Source organism: Leopardus geoffroyi, chromosome D4 (assembly GCF_018350155.1).
Source record: "Leopardus geoffroyi isolate Oge1 chromosome D4, O.geoffroyi_Oge1_pat1.0, whole genome shotgun sequence".
Taxonomy (NCBI): Eukaryota; Metazoa; Chordata; class Mammalia; order Carnivora; family Felidae; genus Leopardus; species Leopardus geoffroyi.
In genome coordinates this window covers 28,240,228-28,259,569 of record NC_059342.1, presented here as the reverse complement: position 1 = coordinate 28,259,569, position 19,342 = coordinate 28,240,228, and the positions used below count along the sequence as shown (strand labels likewise).

Genomic DNA, 19,342 nt, shown 5'->3' with positions numbered 1-19,342 from the left:
GGCGGGGATGGGGTGACGTCTGCCCCTGCCTTGAGTTAGACCCTTATCACCTCCTCTGCCCAGGCCTTCTGCAGAGAGTAAGACAGGTGCCCGATGGAGCCACCACCATAATTAGGCGTTGTGTTCTGGTTTTGACTAGCTTACAGAACTTTAGACTAGCATGTGAGTGGGCTCCCAGTCTAGGAATTACCATTTTCTGTTCAACCAGCCCTTCTGCATTAGTTGCTGGGGCTGCCTTAACAAAGTACACATACTGAGTGGTTTAAAACAACAGACTCTTATTGCCCTGCCGAGGTTCTGACGGCCAGAAGTCCAAAATCAGGGTATTGGTGGACTCCGTTCCTCCTGAAGGTTCTGAGGGAGAAGCTGGACCATGCCTCTCCCCTGTGGCTAATAGACACATCACTCCAATACTCCAGTTTCTGTGTTCACGCGGCCTCCTTCTTATAACAGTACCAGTCACCGTACGTCATACATGAGGGACGCACCTTACTGCAAAATGACCTCATCTTAACCAAATATATCTGTACAGACCTGTTTCCAAATAAGATCACATTTTGAGGTACTGGGGGTTAGGATTTCAACATTTCACGATTCAACCTGAAACAGCTTCTCAAAAGATGACCACCAACCAGCAGAATCAGCATCACCTGGGAATTTGTTTAAAATGACAATTTTCAGACCCACTGAATCAGAAACTCTGGAAGTACACCCAAAAAACGTATATTTTAACAGGCTTTCCAGAAGATTCTGACGCACGCTGAGGTTTTAGAACCACTGTGTTAAACCACATTGCCCATTTTTTAAAAAATCATTTTCGGGGCTCCTGGTGGCTCGGTTGGTTAGCCATCCGGCTTCAGTTCAGGTCATGATCTCATGGTCCGTGGGTTCGAGCCCCGCGTCAGGCTCTGTGCTGACAGCTCAGAGCCTGGGGCCTGCTTTGGATTCTGTGTCTCCCTCTCTCTCTGCTCCTCCCCTGCTCATGCTCTGTCTCTGTCTCCGTCTTTGTCTCTCTCTCTCTCAAATAAATAAACATTTAAAAAAATTTAAAAAAATAAATCATTTTCCATGATTTTGCGTGTGATGTTCAATGACACCAAGTGTGCGTCTTGCCTTTCTGGGCTGCCTCTGACTATACCTATCACACGCTGCTTCCCCCACAGTGGTGACCAACTAATACTGCTGTGATAAAACAGACTGGAGTCTCAGGTCACAGGTCACATGTGGCCCTCAGACAGGTTTTATTTTTGTTTGTTATGACTACTGTGAGCTGCCAACATTAAAAGCCTAGGTTACAGACTTTTCTTGGAAAAAAAGTTGCAAGATTTGGCAACACAAGATCCAACATCCCACGTGGCAACAATCAACTGATTCGTGGCTGCCCACGGAGGTGAGGCATCAGGGTTCTGGCTGAGTCACAGTCCCCACTATTCCCGATGCCTGACCAACCGCGAGGCTCCATGCACATGATACCTGCTCACATATCGCCCCTCTCTGGCCTCTGCGATTGGGCTTGAACCATATCTGGCCGGAGGAGAGTTAGGGAGAAAAATGCATCACCATCCACAGCCTGAAATACTTAGCTGTTTCTAAGTGGCAAGTTTAGGAATGAAATTCTAGAAGCTGGTGGCTCTGATCAGCACTGACTTTAAGTTCTGAGAGCTTAGCTTCCCTTTCTACCAGGTAACAGAAGTTATGAAGTGACTCAAACACTGACGATCAAAGTTTTAAAGTGGCTTGCCCATGCAACAATGCAGGGTGAGTAACAGCACAGTAAGAAAAGAGTTTCGTATTGGCATGGCTTCATTAGGGGACAGTGGGACATAGAGGACATGAAATCTAGATGAGACATCACTTAACGCCTTTGTGTGCCTGCTGTGCTGAGCAGATCAGCTATGAAACAAATGATTCTTCCCCAGTAAAACAACTGGGGAGGCTATTATTTAAAGCTACTTTCAAGGCTTATAAAATTCTTTTATATATATACACACACACACACACATACACATATACACACACACATTTTAGAGGGGAAGTGGCAGAGGGGGAGAGGGAGAGAGGGAGAATCTCAAGTAGGCTCCGCTCTCAGTGTGGATGGAGCCCGATGTGGGGCTCAATCCCATGACTCTGGGATCATGACCTGAGCCAAAACTCAATCGAATCAGCCACCCAGGCGTCCCATGGCTTACAAAATTGTTTAAGAGCAGATCCTGGGCTAGGATTTGACAACTTTGCCTTTGACACAGACACCAAATAGTTTCTTTACAAAGGACAGAAAAGATGCCATTTCTGTACCTTACCCAGGTCATGGGAGGCAGTTTGCGAAAAGGGGAACTGAGTAGTGGTTTGGGGTCTCTTCACCCCAGATGCACGGATGGGCCTGGAGTTTGCAAGTGACAACTCACACATACAAGTGGAGTCAGGGACAAGTTTTCAAGGAGGGAGCAAGCTTCACAGAAAGCCTGAACGGAAGTACTACTTATCTGGGAGATCACCCCAAAGCAATCAATCGGATAAATACATTCACCAAAAGACTATTGAAGCAGAAGATTCAGCCAAGTAGTCACTATCATGTCACACGGCTCTTTTCTCACAAATTCTTAAAGTTGATTCTCTCCTAAGCCACCCTATACCTTAGCATTCTTAAGAAAGAAAAGAGGGGATGTAATATGTCACTGATGGCTAATCTTCCCTTAAAGCTATTAGAATTTAGAACAACGATAATTTCCTCAAAGACAAAGATGGCTGTGTCTTCCGGGCGGACCTAATGTTTTGAATAATCTATTAAAAATTAAAATACTTCTTCACAGCAAAGTACATATACAAATGGGGCAGGCTTGTGATACTTAAACATGAGTTACACTTTCCCTCTGACTGTGTCAGTCAGGGTTCTCCAGAGAAACAGAACTAGTAGGAGACACATATCTGTGTACATGGAGAGAGAAGGGATTTATTCTAAGGAACTGGCTCACATAATCATGGAGACTGACAAGTCTTCAGATCTGCAGGGTGAGTGGGCAGGACCCAGCTAGGGACCCAGGACAGCCAATGGTTCAATCCACTCCTAAGGCAGGAAAAAGCCAATGTCCTAGGCTCCAAGGAATGCCCTCTTACTCAGGGTAAGGTTCCATTTAGTTCTATTGAGGCCCTCAACTGATTGGATGAGGCCCACCCACCCAGGAAAAGGCAACTGGTTTCATTCAGTCTACAGATTCAAATGGTAATCTCATCCAGCACCACCCTCACAGACACAACCCAGAATTATACTGGATCAAATGTCTCCCGACACCCCAACTGACACATAAAAGTCACTGACACTTGCCAGTGCGGGCAGAGCAACTGGGACTCCCATCCTTTGCTGATGGGACTGCTATCCGGTGCAGCTGCTTCAGGAAACAGCTCAGCACTTTCTTAGAAAGTTAAACACGCAGTTATGTGTGACACAGCAATCCCACTCACGGCTCGTGGGTATTTACCCAAAAGAAATGAAAACTTAAGTTCGTACAGCAGCCTGCAAGTGAATTTTTATAGCAGCTCTGTTCACCATCACCAAATACCAGCAACAACCCAAATGTTCTTCCGGGGGTAAATGGACAGACAAGCATCCACGCAGAATACCACTCAGCAGTAAAAGAGAGCAAAGCACCCATTTATGAAACTGAAAAGTAATGTGCTGAGTGAAAGAAGTCTCAAAAAACTGAATATTGTCCAATTCTATTTATGGGACACGTTTGAGAAGACAGAAGAGCTCAGCGGTGGCCAGGAGGTAGGGGGGCGGAAGGTGTGTGTGACTCTATAGGAGTAAGACAAGGAAGCCTGCGGGGTAATCGGACTGTGTTGAATCCTGATTTGGGTGGTGGTTACACAAATCCATGTGTTAACTTCCACAACCCTCCCCCGACATCAAATTTACCGTTACGAGATTTTTTTAATTGTGAAAATCAAATGGTAAAAAAAAAAAAAAAAAAAAAAAAATACCTATATATCACCCAATTTATGCATAGGATAAATGGACCTAACGGGAAATGTCTACGGGATGGGGTCAAGCTGAACCCAGAATGTGCACGGGCAGGTGGGAGCCAGAAGGCTTCAGGCAGCAGCCAACAGTTCAGTGTATAGAGAAGATAAGAGACATTCCTGAGTCACTGCATACAACCTTGGAATTCTCTGAAAAGGCAAAACAGCTGTGATTTGTAATGTTCCCCCCCCCCCAGGAATTTTGTATTTATGGTCTCTTACAACAGCCTAAAGAGAGGAAATGCAGGCTTATGGATGGTCAAGGACTGGCCTGGATTTTGATCTCAGTTCCGTCTGGTTCTCGAGAGTCACCACATGAAACCGCAGCGAGGATTACACTCTGACTCCTCTCTTTTCTCTGCTGTCCCCAGCAGGGCCCCTTAATCCCCTATGTTCTTAAGGCCCTGCTCTTCCTTAAAGCAGGAGTTTTCCATGGAGAGAAGGGGGATATTTTGTCCCCTAGGAGACATGTGGCATTGTGTGCAGGTGGGTTTAGTTGTCACAGACAGTGGGCAGGGTGCTACTGGCATCTACTGGGCAGATGCCAGAGATGCGGCTAAACACCTTACAATGCACAGGGCAAGCCCCTGAAACAGAATTATCCAGCCCCAAATGTCTCTAGGGCAGAGGTTGGGATCTTCTGTTTGAACGGAAGGAAGGAAACATGTTCACGGCTCGCTGTGCTTAGTATTGTCAAATTCTTAACTCTCGTATTTCTTCAAGACCCTGCTGAGATAGCTATTATTAACCCCAATTTCCAGTTAAGAAAGTTGCTGCTCAGACCCACTAAAATACAGTGCCCCTACACCAGAGACAGATGAGAATCTGTGGGCAGCCCCAGAACCCTCTGATGGCAAAGCCCAGGGAGCCTAGAGTATGATGCCCTCAGGGCTAGGCTGGGCCCTCCATAAACCTCTTTCCTTCCATCCCTTCTGGTCTAGAAATCGCCTCCTAGCCCTAAATGGTCTGCAAACCAGGGGAGCTGTTTGGCTGGCCCAGGGCAGATGTGAATTCGGGAGGACCCAGGAAACGAGTGGAGCCTGGCATCACTGAGAACCACCCAGGACTGTTTGTCCCTTTGTCTTCTGCTCCATCCATGGCTCCTGTCCTCACCTCCATGGGAGCAGCCCAGAGACATCAGAGGCATTCCCAGCCAGGCTCTCTTAGAGAGCTTCCTACCCCCCACCCCTGCCTCCTCCAGCCTGTCTCTTCAGCAGGAGAGGAGTGGGGCCCTCAAGCAGGGGCCTGGGAACAGACAGATACAACACAGAACAACAGGCTGAGATCAGTTTCCCACAATAACATCCTACAGGCAGGGCCTGCCTAAGAAAATAAGCAAAATGCTTTAAAAACAAGTCCTATAATCACCTCTGGCTCAATTTTACCCTTTTATATAATCAGTGTTGACAATTCCAACAGCTGAAAATGGGGGTGGGGGGTTAAAATCAAGGGAGGTGGAAGAGAAGTAGAAAAACAGAGGGAAGGCAGAGGAACAGCGAGAGGAGAAAAAGAACATAAGCTTAAAGTTTATCATAAAACTCAGCAGACTGATGAGGAGGATGACACAGGAAGAGGAGCCCCAAGATTTGGGGGCCTCTTTGCAAGTCGGGCAGGACCACATTCACAGCAGCTGCTCTTCAGTGTCATTCTAGGAAACCACAGCCAGGCCTCAGGGCAGGCGGTTCACGCTTGTTCTCGAACTAGGCAAAGCAGAGTTATTTCCTGAGGCTCAGCGCTCGCCCCCGAGCTGTCCAGCTGCAGGGACGCCAAGGGCTGACCTCGACCCACTCTGATCCCCACCCCATGCCTCCTCGGCCCAGCCACAGCCACGAAGGCGGCACTCACAGTTCTAAAATGAGGATGACGTCCGTCTTATTCTCATAAACCTCATGGAGGGTGATGACGTTGGGGTGCTGGATCTCCTTCAGGATGCTGACCTCCCGCTCGATGTCCTCGCGGCTCACGCCCCGCCGGCTGGATTTCGTCCTCCTCTTCTTGATAAACTTGGCGGCATATTGCAGACCAGTGCTTTTCTCCCGGCATTTCTTCACGACTGCAAACTGCCCACTGGAGACAGAGGAGGAGAGGTTACAGGTCATTTCTTTATTGCTCACTGGAAAAGAGAGGATTTGAGCAAGGATGTGGCATGGGGGAGGAGGGGCTGTGGAACTGCGAGGAGGAAAGTCCACAGTGTGGGAAATTAACAAATGAAGCAGGCATATTTCTTATGACATTCTGGTTTCATTGAACCTGTTTCTTTATGAATAAAGTTGCAAGCAATACAAATTCTTTTCTTGAACTATATTTTATTGAATGGGTTAATAATGTGATTTTCTGTGCTTCCTCCCTCCCTCCCGTTTCAGATTCTGGGATAGCAGGAAGGAGCTCCCCGACCTGACCTCCTTCTGACAAGCCTTCTCCTGTATGGCTAGGAAAACAAGGGATCAAGATGGGGGAACTGAGAGAAAAATACATAGGGCCCTGCTTTCAATGACATATTTCTAGGACCAGTATTTATCAGTTGAAACATCCAGAACAACAACAATGAAAGCTATGTATTTGTTCATACTTCAGGGATTGATAAGCCATATATACTTAACATTTGTTGGTGGCTTTTCCAGCATCACACACTTCCCTCCTTTCCCAAAAATATCTATAACTAGGGACCCTGCACTTCTGGGGAAGCTGACTCTACTCCCATATATAGATATGCATAGGGTGACTGAGGTTAAGCCAATCAGTGTACTATATCTTCCTGACTCCACTGACAGGCACACGACCTAAGTAAGACCTTTCGGAGGATGCAGAGACAAAGACCTTTTCTGAGACTCTCTTCTGGATGTTAACACTTAATTATATGACACCAAAAGCCACTTCCAGCCATCTTAGGACTTCAGGAGGAGGTCCACTCTTGGTTTAAAGCCAACCATTGCAGAGGCAGAGCCAGTAGAAGAAAAGAAACCAGATTTGTGGTAACACTGTGAAATGGCTGGATCAATCCTACCCTGAAAGCCATCTGCCCCTTGATTTTTCAGCAACAGAAGCCAATAAATTCTCTTTACTGCTAATGCCAGTTTGATCTGGGTTTTCAATTTCTTGCAGAGGAAAGCATCCTATCGATATATCCTATGCCACAGCATGTAACCAGAGCCTCCTGCCTATATTAAAAGAGTACAATAACAGGGGCGCCCAGGTGGCTCAGTCGGTTAAGCGTCCAACTTTGATTCAGGTCACGATCTCTCAGTTCGTGAGTTCAAGCCCCGTGTCAGGCTTTGTGCTCACAGCTCAAAGCCTGGAGCCTGGTGCCTGCTTCAGATTCTGTGTCTCCCTCTCTCTCTGCCCCTCCCCTCCTCCCCCCCCTCAAACAAATAAACATTAAAAAAAAGAAAAACATAAAAAAAGAGTACAATAACAGAACTTAACAAAAAATAATAAAATAAACACATAAGCAGGTAAAGTCTTGAGAGGTAAGTAAGCTACCCTGGAAGTAACACAAACACAATACGCACACACAACACAACACAAAGCCCCTTCCCGTGTCAAAGCTGGCACCCACACTTCTTCCCCAGAGCCCACCCATGATAGGATCTGTGTATTTCTTGGCAGGTGCTGGTGAACTGATATGTAGAAAACTGTCACGGTTACTTTTCACGAGCTTTATTCTCACATGAAGACAAAAGAGAGAGAGAAAATCAAATTAACAGTAACATTTCAATGGTAAAGAGGGGACACTTTACGTTACTCATTTACTTTAGCGGCAGAGGTCGGCGAAGAAAAACACATAGAAAAGGATTATTTTTATACCCCGGCCAAATTTTTGCATGACAGGTTATTAATACTCTCTCTCCCCCCGCAGCAGAAGAGCAGAGAGGCTGAAGAATAAATCACACCAGAGAGCTAGCACCAACTGCCTGTAAACTCACGACCCTAAAGAGCCATGGGATCTGTTATGACTTTATTACAACATTTTCTGGGTTTTCTGAAGAGTAAACAATTGGGCCTTCTCTCTCTTGGAGGGTGGAGGTGAGCAGCAGAGATGGGACTTAACGAGGAAAAAAAAAAAAACCAACAAAACAGCTTGACTATAAAACACCCCTCTCCCAACCGAGTACCCCCGAAGAGGTCCCCGGATGCAGGGTGGGACAGTGCCCTGGCCCAGCCCGGGACCTCCAACCCACAGGCAGCTCGTGCTTCCTGGGGCCGGGCCTGTGCGTGCCTCTCACACGGTCACTGCGACTTTTCTCAGGGGCGGTCAAGATTCAAGGTGGACTCATTGGTCTGAATCATGGTGCTTTAAAAAACAAAACCAAAAAGCCAGGCAAGCCACAAAGAACTTAAATGCGAGCCTAAATTCAAAGACTATTCCAAATGTGTTTTTAGTGCCAAATGTTCATGGTGACCTTTCCCCCTTTTATAAAAAAAAACCTTTCTTTTAACGTTTATTTATTATTGAGAGACAGGCACAGAGTGCCAGCAGGGGAGAGGTAGAGAGAGGGGGCGACAGAGAATGTGAAGTAGGCTCCAGGCTCTGAACTCACAGAGCCCGACGCAGGGCTCGAACTCACAAACCGAGATCGTCACCCGAGCCGAAGTTGGCTGCTTAGCCAACTGAGCCACCCAGGCGCCCCGACCCTTCCCCTTTTAACTATGGGAAGGTGAGGGGCGCCTGGGTGGCACAGTCGGTTAAGCGTCCGACTTCAGCCAGGTCACCATCTCGCGGTCCGGGAGTTCGAGCCCCGCGTCGGGCTCTGGGCTGATGGCTCAGAGCCTGGAGCCTGTTTCCGATTCTGTGTCTCCCTCTCTCTCTGCCCCTCCCCCGTTCATGCTCTGTCTCTCTCTGTCCCAAAAATAAATAAACGTTGAAAAAAAAAAAAAAAAAAAAACTATGGGAAGGTGAAAGCATCAAGGCCCGCCCACGCTAGCGACTGGGCCAAGGTGAGGCACTCAGAAATCCTCACGTCAAGGCCAGGAGTGTGTGAACAGGCCTAAGCTGACCGCGCTGCCCCCATCTGCAGCGACATATCTGGAACCTACTCCCTCACCAGACAATTGACCCCTCACTCACACTTCTGGGTCCCCTGAGGGGAAAGCAGGCAGGGATAAAGGCCAGAGGGTGGGAAAGGACCCCCACCCAAGAGAAGACGTGATTTTAGTGCCCACGGCCGCGGCTAGTGTCCTGACTAACCTTGGCTGCAGGTGGTTGAGAGGGTGTGAACTAATTTTGAGGACCACTCTTCTAGACTCATCTCAATGCTATCTCTTTAAAGACACTTTTCCTATTTATCTCCAACTACCCAACCTCTGCCCGCCCCCCACCCCCACCATGCTCCGACTGGTGCTTTCTCCGGCACCTGAGTCCACGGAGCACCTCTGATGCTTTCTGCCTGTTTCTTGCCCATTTCCACCCTTCCCAAGGGGGCAATTCCATGAGAACAGAGGCCTGTCTGGCAGACATCTCGTCCGCCGAGGCAGGGGATGCAGAGCTCCTCCAGGAGTTCACGCAGGATGCTTATGTGCTGCTCTTGACCTCTGAGTCTAGAATCCTAAAAACCCGAGGCGTTACCTGAAGACGCTTGCCTGTAATTCGGCAGAATTGTGTGGGGCTGGGAGCACAGGCTGCCTGTCTGAGCTGGTTCCCCGCCTACTAGTTGTATTAACTGTGGACTTACATCTGACTTAACACTTTCTGCCTCAGTGTCCTTATCTGCCAACCGGGTAGAATAATTGCGCCTACCTGGGAGGGTTGTTGGGTGGAAAGGAAGGATTAAATGAGCCTATAGATCATGGAAAGTGGTTAGAACAGTGCCTGGCAGGGGTGCCTGGGTGGCTCAGTCAGTTAAGCATCCAACTTCGGCTCAGGTCATGATCTCACAGTCCGTGGGTTCGAGCCCCGCGTCGGGCTCTGTGCTGACAGCTCAGAGCCTGGAGCCTGCTTCGGATTCTGTGTCTCCCTCTCTCTGCCCCTCTCCCACTCATGCTCTGTCTCTCTCTCTCTCTCTCTCTCTCTCTCTCAAAAATAAATAAAAACATTAAAAAAAAATTTTTTTTTTAAAGAACACTATCAGGGAGCCTCAGTGGCTCATTTGGTTAAATGTACAACTTTGGTTCAGGTCATGATCTCCCAGTTCATGGATTTGAGCCCCGCATTGGGCTCTGTGCTGACAGCTCGGAGCCTGGAGCCTGCTTCAGATTCTGTGTCTCCCTCTCTCTCTGCCCCTCCACTCATGCTCTGTCTCTCTCTCGCTCTCTCTCAAAAATACATAAACATTAAAAAAAAAAAAATTAAGAACAGCATCTGGCAGTATTAAGTCTTAAATAACTGTTTTCTATTATTAACCTTAGACAACTGGTGCTACTGTCATGAGCTTACGGTTTGTGCTTAAAAGCCCAAAGTGCCACTGGTGCTGCCTTCAAAGTATCACCTCTCGTGGTGCCTTGGCTAGCCCGAGACCCTCTCAGAGGTGAAACATTCTCTCCTTGACCAAACCCTAGCCAGGCTCCTCTAAGCCCTCTGCTCAGTGACACCCCCAGCTTGGCCTATAAAGACTTGAACAAACATTAACATACTCAAGGCTGCATCCCTGAGATGACTCTAGCCCCCCCTTAAAGTGCCTGCTGGAGAAAACGCAAGGCTTCCAAAAGAACTGACCGTTTCTTCCAGAGGACATCTGACGATAGGGCTCCGGTCTCCAGCGTTGGTTTGGGGGGGGGGGCGTTCACATGGATCGACCCCCCTCCAGCTATTTGTAAGTTTTCACTGCCCTGACTGTCCTGAGCCCCTGCTCACCCCCCTCTCCAACCCCTCATTCTCCCTTTAAAACACCCAGTCAGTCACCTCTGCACAAACCAAAGTTGCGTGCAGGTCACAATGGACCCTTCCCTTTTGTGACAGTACGTTGCTGATTAAAATTGGTCCTTTCCACTTTAACCAGTGTCCGGCTTTGTTCATCTGTGACAAGAGGACACGTTGGGGAAGTAGACGTGGTCTGGCCGGCCCTGGTCCTGGCTTACGTGGCTCTGAGGGCCACCCCTACCCCCAATCTCCAGGCTTCTCTCTTAAAGCTCAACCTTCTTACCCTCTGGCCTGAGGCAGTGTTCCCTATTTTAATGATTTGCAATTCACCATGAAAATGTATGCTTTAAAAAAAAAAAGAAACAAACACAACAAAGTATCGCCTCTCAAAACTGCTGGGGGAAGAGAGCCCTAAACAGAAAATGAACAGCACGACAGGGCCGTACTGTGTTTAAGTGCGTAAAACTACGGGCAAACCTGGCACCCGGCTTCATCCTCCAAACACAGCATCCCTGCTGTCCCCACCCCCCCCCCCCCCCACGTGGAGGGAAAGCTGCTGCCCACCGCAGCCTGGGAAACTGAGTCACAGCTGAGCGAGGGCAGGCAGGAGGCCCACGCGAGGCTACTGGGCCTTAGTGTGCACTCGGTAACTCGTGCCCGGGGCTTTCACAGCAGATCTCCTCTGGCAGGGAGCAAACGGAAGCCAGACCTCTCGGAGAAGAAATTCTTTTCTAAACACTGTAATTTGCTTCATGAGGACTAATTCGAACTGGACTGGCAGTTAACGGCTGCTCCTGACCTCTCTCCTTCCTGGGCAGCTGGCCCTCAGCACACCAGCTGCCACACCCACTCTGGGCGGGGGGGGGGGGGGGGGGGGGGGGGGGGCAGTTCCTCTTCTCTTCTCCAATCCCCCTCCCCCAATAAAACAACTGAAAAAAAGGACTCATTTGGGCTTTTTTGGGCCAGGGCTTCTCAATCATGGGATCCCAGAGAAACAACCTGATAACAGCTGCCGGGGTGAGCTCCGGGCAGGGAGGAAAGTAAATGCACACAAAGGAGCAAGGCCACCTGCGTCGCCCATCGGGGGTGGGGGGGTGGGGGGGTGGGGAATGGATGGCCTGAGCTCCAGCTTCCCTCCTGTTACAAACCTCGCAGGCTCCTCCGTGACTGACAGCCCCACAGAGGCTGCAGCGATGGTCAGTGGGTGGTAGAAAATCAGTGTGTACCTGCACATTTAAATTGACAAAACAGAATACAGGTTGATCCTCGCTTTTTGCGGGATCCATATTTGCAAATTCACCTACTCGCTAAAATGCACGCGTAACTGCATAATCAACACCTGGCAGTGCGTTCACGGTCATTTGTGGATCTGAGGTGCCCGACATGAACATTCCCAGCTGAGGCAGATCAAGGGGACATTCCACCTTCCGTCTCAGCTTCTGTACCATGTACACATGTCCTCTTAACGGTCTGTTTAGTGCCATGTCTTTGCATTTCTGCTTATTGTTGGTGATATCGCTATTTAAAATCAGCCCCGAAGTGTGAAGTCCACTGTTCATAGGCACAGAGGCTGTGATGTCCTTACCGAGAAAACATGTGCCACATAGATAAGCTTTGTTTGGGCAGGAGTATCAGTGCTGTTGGCCATGAGTCCAATGTTAAGGAATCAACAATACATATTACAGAAGTCCCTTTAAGCAGAAACACACAGAAAACAAGGTTGTGCACTGATCCGATGACAGAAATGCTATGACCAGAGGCTCACAGAAACTTAACCCTGTATTTTCTCTAGAACAAATGGGTCAGTATTCGCTAATTCAGTGATTGTGGTAAAGTCACAGAATATCACTACACCGCAAATAATGAGAATCCGACTGGATGTTGTTTTTAAAAAATGTATTGGGGTGCCTGGGTGGTTTAGTCAGTTGAGCGTCCAACTCTTGATTTTGACTCAGATCATGATCCCAGGGTTGTGAGATTGAACCTCGTGTCAGGCTCTGTGTTAAGTGTGGAACCTGCTTAGGATTCTCTCTCTCTCTCTCTCTCTCTCTCTCTCTCTCTCTCTCTCTCTCTCTCTCCTCCCTCTGCTCCTCTCCACCCCCATGCATGCTCTCTCTCTCTCCCAAAATAAATGAATAAATAAATAAATAAACAAATGGATAAAATAAAAATATACTAATATTCTCTGTCACCTAATAACTAACAGAACAGCCATCCAAATTCATTTTGACATAAACACTTTCGATTAAATGTAATAAACATGTATTAACTACCAATGGCCAGACTATACAAAACCAATGGAGACACATCCCTACTTTAAAGAGTTTGATACTAAAAAAAATTTTTGATTCAAAAATAATCACAGATTTTATTAAAAGGAGACAACTTTGGATAAAAGGAGCAAAACTTCAGAAAGAACAACTTGACATCTAATGTCTTTGACTCACTGGTATATCTAATCGAATCACTTTGTAGTCACTCGAAGAACTACAACCAGAATTCTGTGCAAGGAGCTTTACACATAATTACCTTATTCATTATCACAACCCTATGAGATTCATATCATCATCAACTCTTCCGTCAAGGAAAGAACCAAGCCTTAGAGCGATTTTTTTTCTACTCCCCTCAAATCTTTCAAGCAAGTAAGTGCCACACTTGAGAGGTGAATCCCAAGCGTATTTGCCTCCAACACTCTATCCACTGAACCTCGCTGCTGCCCTGGGCTTGTGTCCATTTTGTTTGAAAGACAGGCCACCCCCCTGTGAAGTTACAGACAGGTCTAGAAATCATTCTAGGAAAGGGCTCTGGGAACGGGAGGCACAAGAGAGGAGGATTGTGGTTAAATACGTTTGGGGAGTGTGGCCTTCTCCTCCCCACTGAAAACTCATTAAGTGTTTTAACCAATGAAAACCACTGTTTTAACATGCTCTGAAGTTCTCTGCAATAAAAAGCAACTCGTGTTTGTGTGTGTGCTTCAGAAGCACTATACTAACAATTAGCAAGAACCACAGAAGGTTCTCAAGGTCAGAGCACAAGGATGGCAGGCACACATGTGTGAAGCAGGTGGGTTCTGATAGGTCCATGTAGTGCACTAAAAATAAAGCTGTTGAACTTTGTTTGAGTCGGGTTTGATTTGCAAATTCGTTTGTCTGTGGGAGTTTTGCTCACTTGGGGAAAGATGACATCAATGTACAATGACAGAAGCGTCACATTCAGAATGGAGAAAGAGCAACCCGGCCCCACGTGACGATGTGTTCTCTCCCTTTGGGTGGGCACCTAGCCCAGGATCTAACATTTTCCTTGTTGACCTTGATCTAGACACCACATTAGAACAAGTTCCCACCCGGGAAGGGGGGTGCAGACTTTTTTTTTTTTAAGTGGCTAAAACAGGGGCACCTGGGTGGCTCAGTTAGGTCAGCAACCAACTCTTGATCTCAGCTCAGGTCATGAACTCACAGTTTCTGGGACTGAGCCCCACATGGAGCTTTGCACTGACCGGGAGCCTCTTGAGATTCTCTCTCTCCCTCTCTCTCTCTCTCTGCCTCTCCCTCACTCCTGTGCGCACTCTCTCTCAAAGATAAATACATATTTGAAAAAAAAAATACAGTGGCTAAAACAGCATACAAACTTTTCTTTGATTTTAAATATGTCTCTTCCCAGTATATGTTATTTAAAACATTCTTTATGGTAACCATTGCTGTGAATTCCCTCTATTAATGCTGTAAATAGATCTGGTTTCAATACAACAGATGATAAGCTCCATCTCTCCCTCCTACCAAATCTTTGCAATAAGGTTTCTTTTTTCTCTCTTTCTTTTTTTTTAATGTTTATTTATTTTTAAGAGAGGAAGACAGAGTGCCAGTCGGGGGGGCGGGCAGAGAGAGGGAGACACAGAATCCGAAGCAGGCTCCAGGCTCCGAGCTGTCAGCACAGGGCCTGACACGGGGCTCAAACCCACAAACTATGAGATCATGACCTGAGCTGAAGTTGGATGCTTAACTGACTGAGCCACCCAGGCGCGCCTGCAACAAGGTTTCTAATTAAGGCAAAATATTTTCTACTTTTGAGTTCATGTATCAACCTCAGCACAATTTTAGTGCTGGCTTATGGGTCATTTGTTTTTCTTGAAGAGCTGTATTGAGAGAGTGGTAGTGGCTTGAATCCTGCCTGAACACTGGAATCACAGGTCTTAAATAAGAGATGAGGTGACAGAAATTATTTTTCAAGGATGAGTTAACATTTATGGCAGGAGAAAAGACCCCAAAGCATTTACAGACTAATGGGAGAGACGAGCACGTAACACCAGAATACGGGAAGGGCCACAAAAAAGGACGTGGCCACTCTGAACCACCCCAGGGGAGAGTGTGAGGTCAGGAGGCCCAGGCTGTGTCCTGAAGGTTGAGCGCCAGCCAAGGGGTGAAGAAAGCATGTGTGGAGGAACAGTGTCCAGGAGGAGAAAACAGGAGCTGAGTCAGGGAGGCAGGAAAGAGCCTGCTTCGTATTTCTGAGAGATGAGGCAATGGTGGAGAAGTGGGCAGGCCCCACAAACTGGGCCATGCCCAGGATACAACAATGCCAGCCCTAACTTTGCCAACACCGTGGGAAAGCAGTGACCTCTCTGAGCCTCAGTTTCCCCATCTATGTGAGGGTAATGACAACACAAAATGAGGCCATGCATGTGAGTGTAAGCTGGGTTCTCGAACCACATCGTGCTGGTGTAAAGGATGAAAATTAACAAGATGTCTCAGCTTCATACTTCTCAAAGGAGCCCAGAAGGCATTGTTTCAGCAGCTGAAAAGCAGCACCAAATTTCTTCTTGGTATTTTTCTATGCAACAACTGTGCAATCTAAGTACTAAATCTCCACGCCTTTTTTCTCCTGTTTAGGACTCAACCATTCTGGATGAGGCGTATTTGATTTGGCCCCTTTGGCCCCCAAAGGACCTTGTGGCTTTGCTTTGATGCTGAAGTTTTTGTCTGTGGCAAAGCAGTGGGAAGCAAACCACCCTTTGCGAAGATGGCCTCGGTCAAAGATGGCCGAAGATGGCCTTCCAGCTCACGTGCTCTCCCGCAGTGTGACCTTGTCTCTCCCTATCATGAGGTGGATTCTCATCCTTGTTCCCTGGAATCTGAGCCTTGTTTGACCAATAGGATGCAGGAGAAATGATTCTGGGACTTCTGCCTGGTTCTCAGAGCACACACTCTTGGGTGCTCCCACTTGGAACCCCGCCACGATACTGGGAGAAGCCCAGGCTGTGTGGAGAGGCCATGTGGAGGTGTTCCCATCAACAGCTCCCTCTAAGCTGACAGCAGCTTTAACAGGCTGGCCAAGTGAGTGGCTATTGAACATCTGGCTCATTGAGTCTTCAGATGGTGGGACACCTGGGTGGCTCAGTCAGGTAAGCATCCGACTTTGGCTGAAGTCATGATCTTGCAGTTTGTGAGTTCAAGCCCCGCGTCGGGCTCTGTGCTGACAGCTCAGAGCCTGGAGCCTGCTTCAGATTCTGTGTCTCCCTCTTTCTCTGTTCTTCCCTGATCATGCTCTGTTTCTCTGTCTCTCAAAAATGAATAAATATTTTAAAAAATTAAAAAAAAAAAGTCTTCAGATGGCTCCAGCCCCACCCAACCACTTAGTGCAACCTCATGAGAGACCCCAAGCAGGAATGCTCAGGCAAGCCACAGAAGCGTGAGAGATCGTAGCAAATTGCTGGTTTATGCTTCCACATTTTTTTTTGGGTGGGGGGGGGTTGTTACACAGCAACGGACAGGTGGAACAGCCAATAAAATATTTCAGATGGTGGGTTTGGCCCATGACCTGGAAAGCCGTGTGGAGGAAGGATTCGATACTGGGGGTGAGAGGCCAGCAGGTGACCAGGATCCCAGACCAGCCTAACGGGAAGGCATGGGAAAGCACAAGAACGCCCAGGCCATGTTGAGCACAGGCCCCACCCTGAAACACAGAACCTACTGCCCCGACAAGACTCAGCGCACACGCCACTCCCTCATGTCCACGTGCCCAGGGAATTCCCACGGTGACGCCGCCTGGAGATGAGTGCACGTGAGGAGAACGCACGTTGCCCTGCCCGGTGGAAGCCTCCCCTTCCATCCCAGCCCACCAGTGCCCGGATTTCAGCAGACGATGACAGCTAACCCATCCGGGGACCGCATACTTCAGCACCAAGTTCAATTCCCTTGGAAGGCTTCTGGGTGCAGCCCACACTCCGAACTGCCTCTCTCTGCCCTTTGAGAAGCTGCACACGACAGGCAGGCAAAACACTTTTTAGAAAAATTCAAAGCTGGTGGTGATGCTGCTGATGCGGATGGTGAGGGTGATCAAAAACACACAACCCCTCAAAAACTATTTGACATTGCTACCGGGGCTCGGTCAAAATGGCACATGATTGGAAGAACAGGGTTCCCCCAACCAATGAGAAAGCAGCGCAGGTTGCCAGGGTACGGACAGGGGAGGGGCAGAGTCTACCAAGGGCATAAACACCAGCATGTCGCCCCGGGAACCAGAGCAACACAGGAGTCAGGAGTGAGATGCAGAACGCGAGGTGACGCCTACGGGCGGCCAGGAGATGTAAAAGCAATGCAGCGGGGGGAGGCCCGGGGCAGAGAGTGGACCCCTTGGGAGAGCACTCTCCTGGAAGCCAGGACCACACAGAGAAACCCACGCCCAGGAGAAGACGGCAAAAGCCTGGACCCAAGGCAAGGGTGGCCAAGGATCTGGCTTCTAGCAGAAGCACGGTGCTGCCGGTGGGTCAAAGAAGCCAGTGTATCGGGCGGCTCGAGCAGCCTCCTTATAATTAAGGAGTTAGCAACCCCAAGCGGGTGAGGACTCAGAAATAAGGAAGATTAGAAAGTCAGCAGTGCATGTTTTTACTCACCCCATTTGTCCCTAGGACACCTCTCTGGACGGGGAAGGTCTGAGATCCATCTGGAAGAGCGTTTCTCAAATCAAGAGATGCTACTCGGAGAAAGGGTTTCACAGCCAAGCAGGTGAGGGAAAACTGTGTGAAGAGAGTCCCACAGGTCTGTACGAAAAGACTCAGCTGACTGCTGTCTCCAAAAGGGGGTATACAGCATTCAACGTTTCAGAGGCTTTCGGTCAATAACCACAAAACCCTTTTGTGATTGTTTTGCTTGTTTTTGTTGTTGTTGTTTTTGTTTTGTTTTTAAATTTTTTTTTTAATGTTTATTCGCTTTTGAGAGACAGAGTGTGAATGGGGGAGGGGCAGAGAGAGAGAGGGAGACACAGAATGTGATGCAGGCTCCAGGCTCTGAGCTGTCAGCACAGAGCCCGACGTGGAGGCCGAACCCACCAACCGTGAGATCATGACCTGAGCTGATGTCGGACGCTCAACGGACTGAGCCACCCAGGCGCCCCTTGCTTGTTTTTTGTCATGGAGCATTTTGAAGTCGTGTTTTCTTCGGAAAGTTTGCTTTAGTCTTCTCTCCCAGTTAGTTTCTTCATCAGAGCTGGGACTGGACTCTGTATGCACAGTTTCCCTTTCATTTTCAACACAGAGCCACACTCTGAGGTTATTTCCTAAGGCATGGCCCTGGTCAGGCTGCTTCCTCCTCGGTGCCAGGCAGAGCTACGTGCAGAGATGGCACTGGGAGCGTTCAGACCCTCAGAAGGGTGGGGGCCCACTAAGTCAGGCCGGGGCGAGGAAGCCGCCCACTGCTTTGGGGTGGCTGTTCTTCTGCCTCCTTCAGGCTGTTGGTCTGGCAGCTTAGAGGAGACAGGCAAATGCACGATGGTCTCAGTCCTGACACAGGCCCAGTACCACTTGAGACGAATTTTTCTCTTCTTTCAGGTGGTCCATTGGGTTGGGTAGTTTTGATAGGAACTGAGAGCTGGCAGGGGAGCTGTGTAGGGTAGAGGCCCCGAGGCAGAGTGCATTACTATTTGCCGGTGGGTTTATAGGACAACTCCTGACCCTACTCCACTTTGGACCATGGGAGCCACCACCAAAAGGGTGTGGCAATGACGGGAAGGAGCCCTGATCCTGCAAACCTCTTAGAGTGAGTCCTCAGCAGCCTCGCGGGCCCTTGATTTACACGCGCCTAGAAGCAACGCTGCCATCTTGTTCTGGGGGCCCTTCCTTTGGTTACTGTCACTTGTGGCCATACGTCATCTTGCCTGATTCAGATACGGTCTGTGACTTTTGGAATTTGTACCTCACAGTGATGAACAGGACATCTCCATATAATAGGGTTGTGAGTGCTCTGTATGATGGACAGAGGTGTGTAGAATGAGTGGGGGCCCCGCTCTAGCTGAGGGCTGGGGGAGAACTCCACCTAATCCACTCAGCACCACCCGGGCTACCAAACTCAGGGCTGCACACAGACACGTGCTTGGTGTTTGTTTTTTGTTTTTTTAAGCCAAAGGGAAAGGAAGGAAGAAAACAAGTATCAGGACAGTGCCATCTGATACAATCTAAAGAGGACCTTCACCAGACAAATAAAACAAACAACAACACTCCAAACATTTGCTCCAAATATAGTTAAGTCCCACAGTGGGACC

The 19,342-nt window shown here is 48.4% G+C and overlaps 1 protein-coding gene across 9 annotated transcripts in view; it reads right to left on the bottom strand.

Annotated features, from left to right (window-relative positions):
- Positions 1-19,342, bottom strand: part of DAPK1 (death associated protein kinase 1) — a 190,826-nt gene that overhangs the window by 83,595 nt on the left and 87,889 nt on the right. For all 9 annotated transcript variants that reach the window (XM_045469752.1, XM_045469745.1, XM_045469750.1 and 6 more), the window contains exon 3: positions 5,863-6,084. In XM_045469752.1, the coding sequence (XP_045325708.1) occupies positions 5,863-6,084 (222 nt within the window). The remainder of the gene's footprint in view (positions 1-5,862; positions 6,085-19,342) is intronic.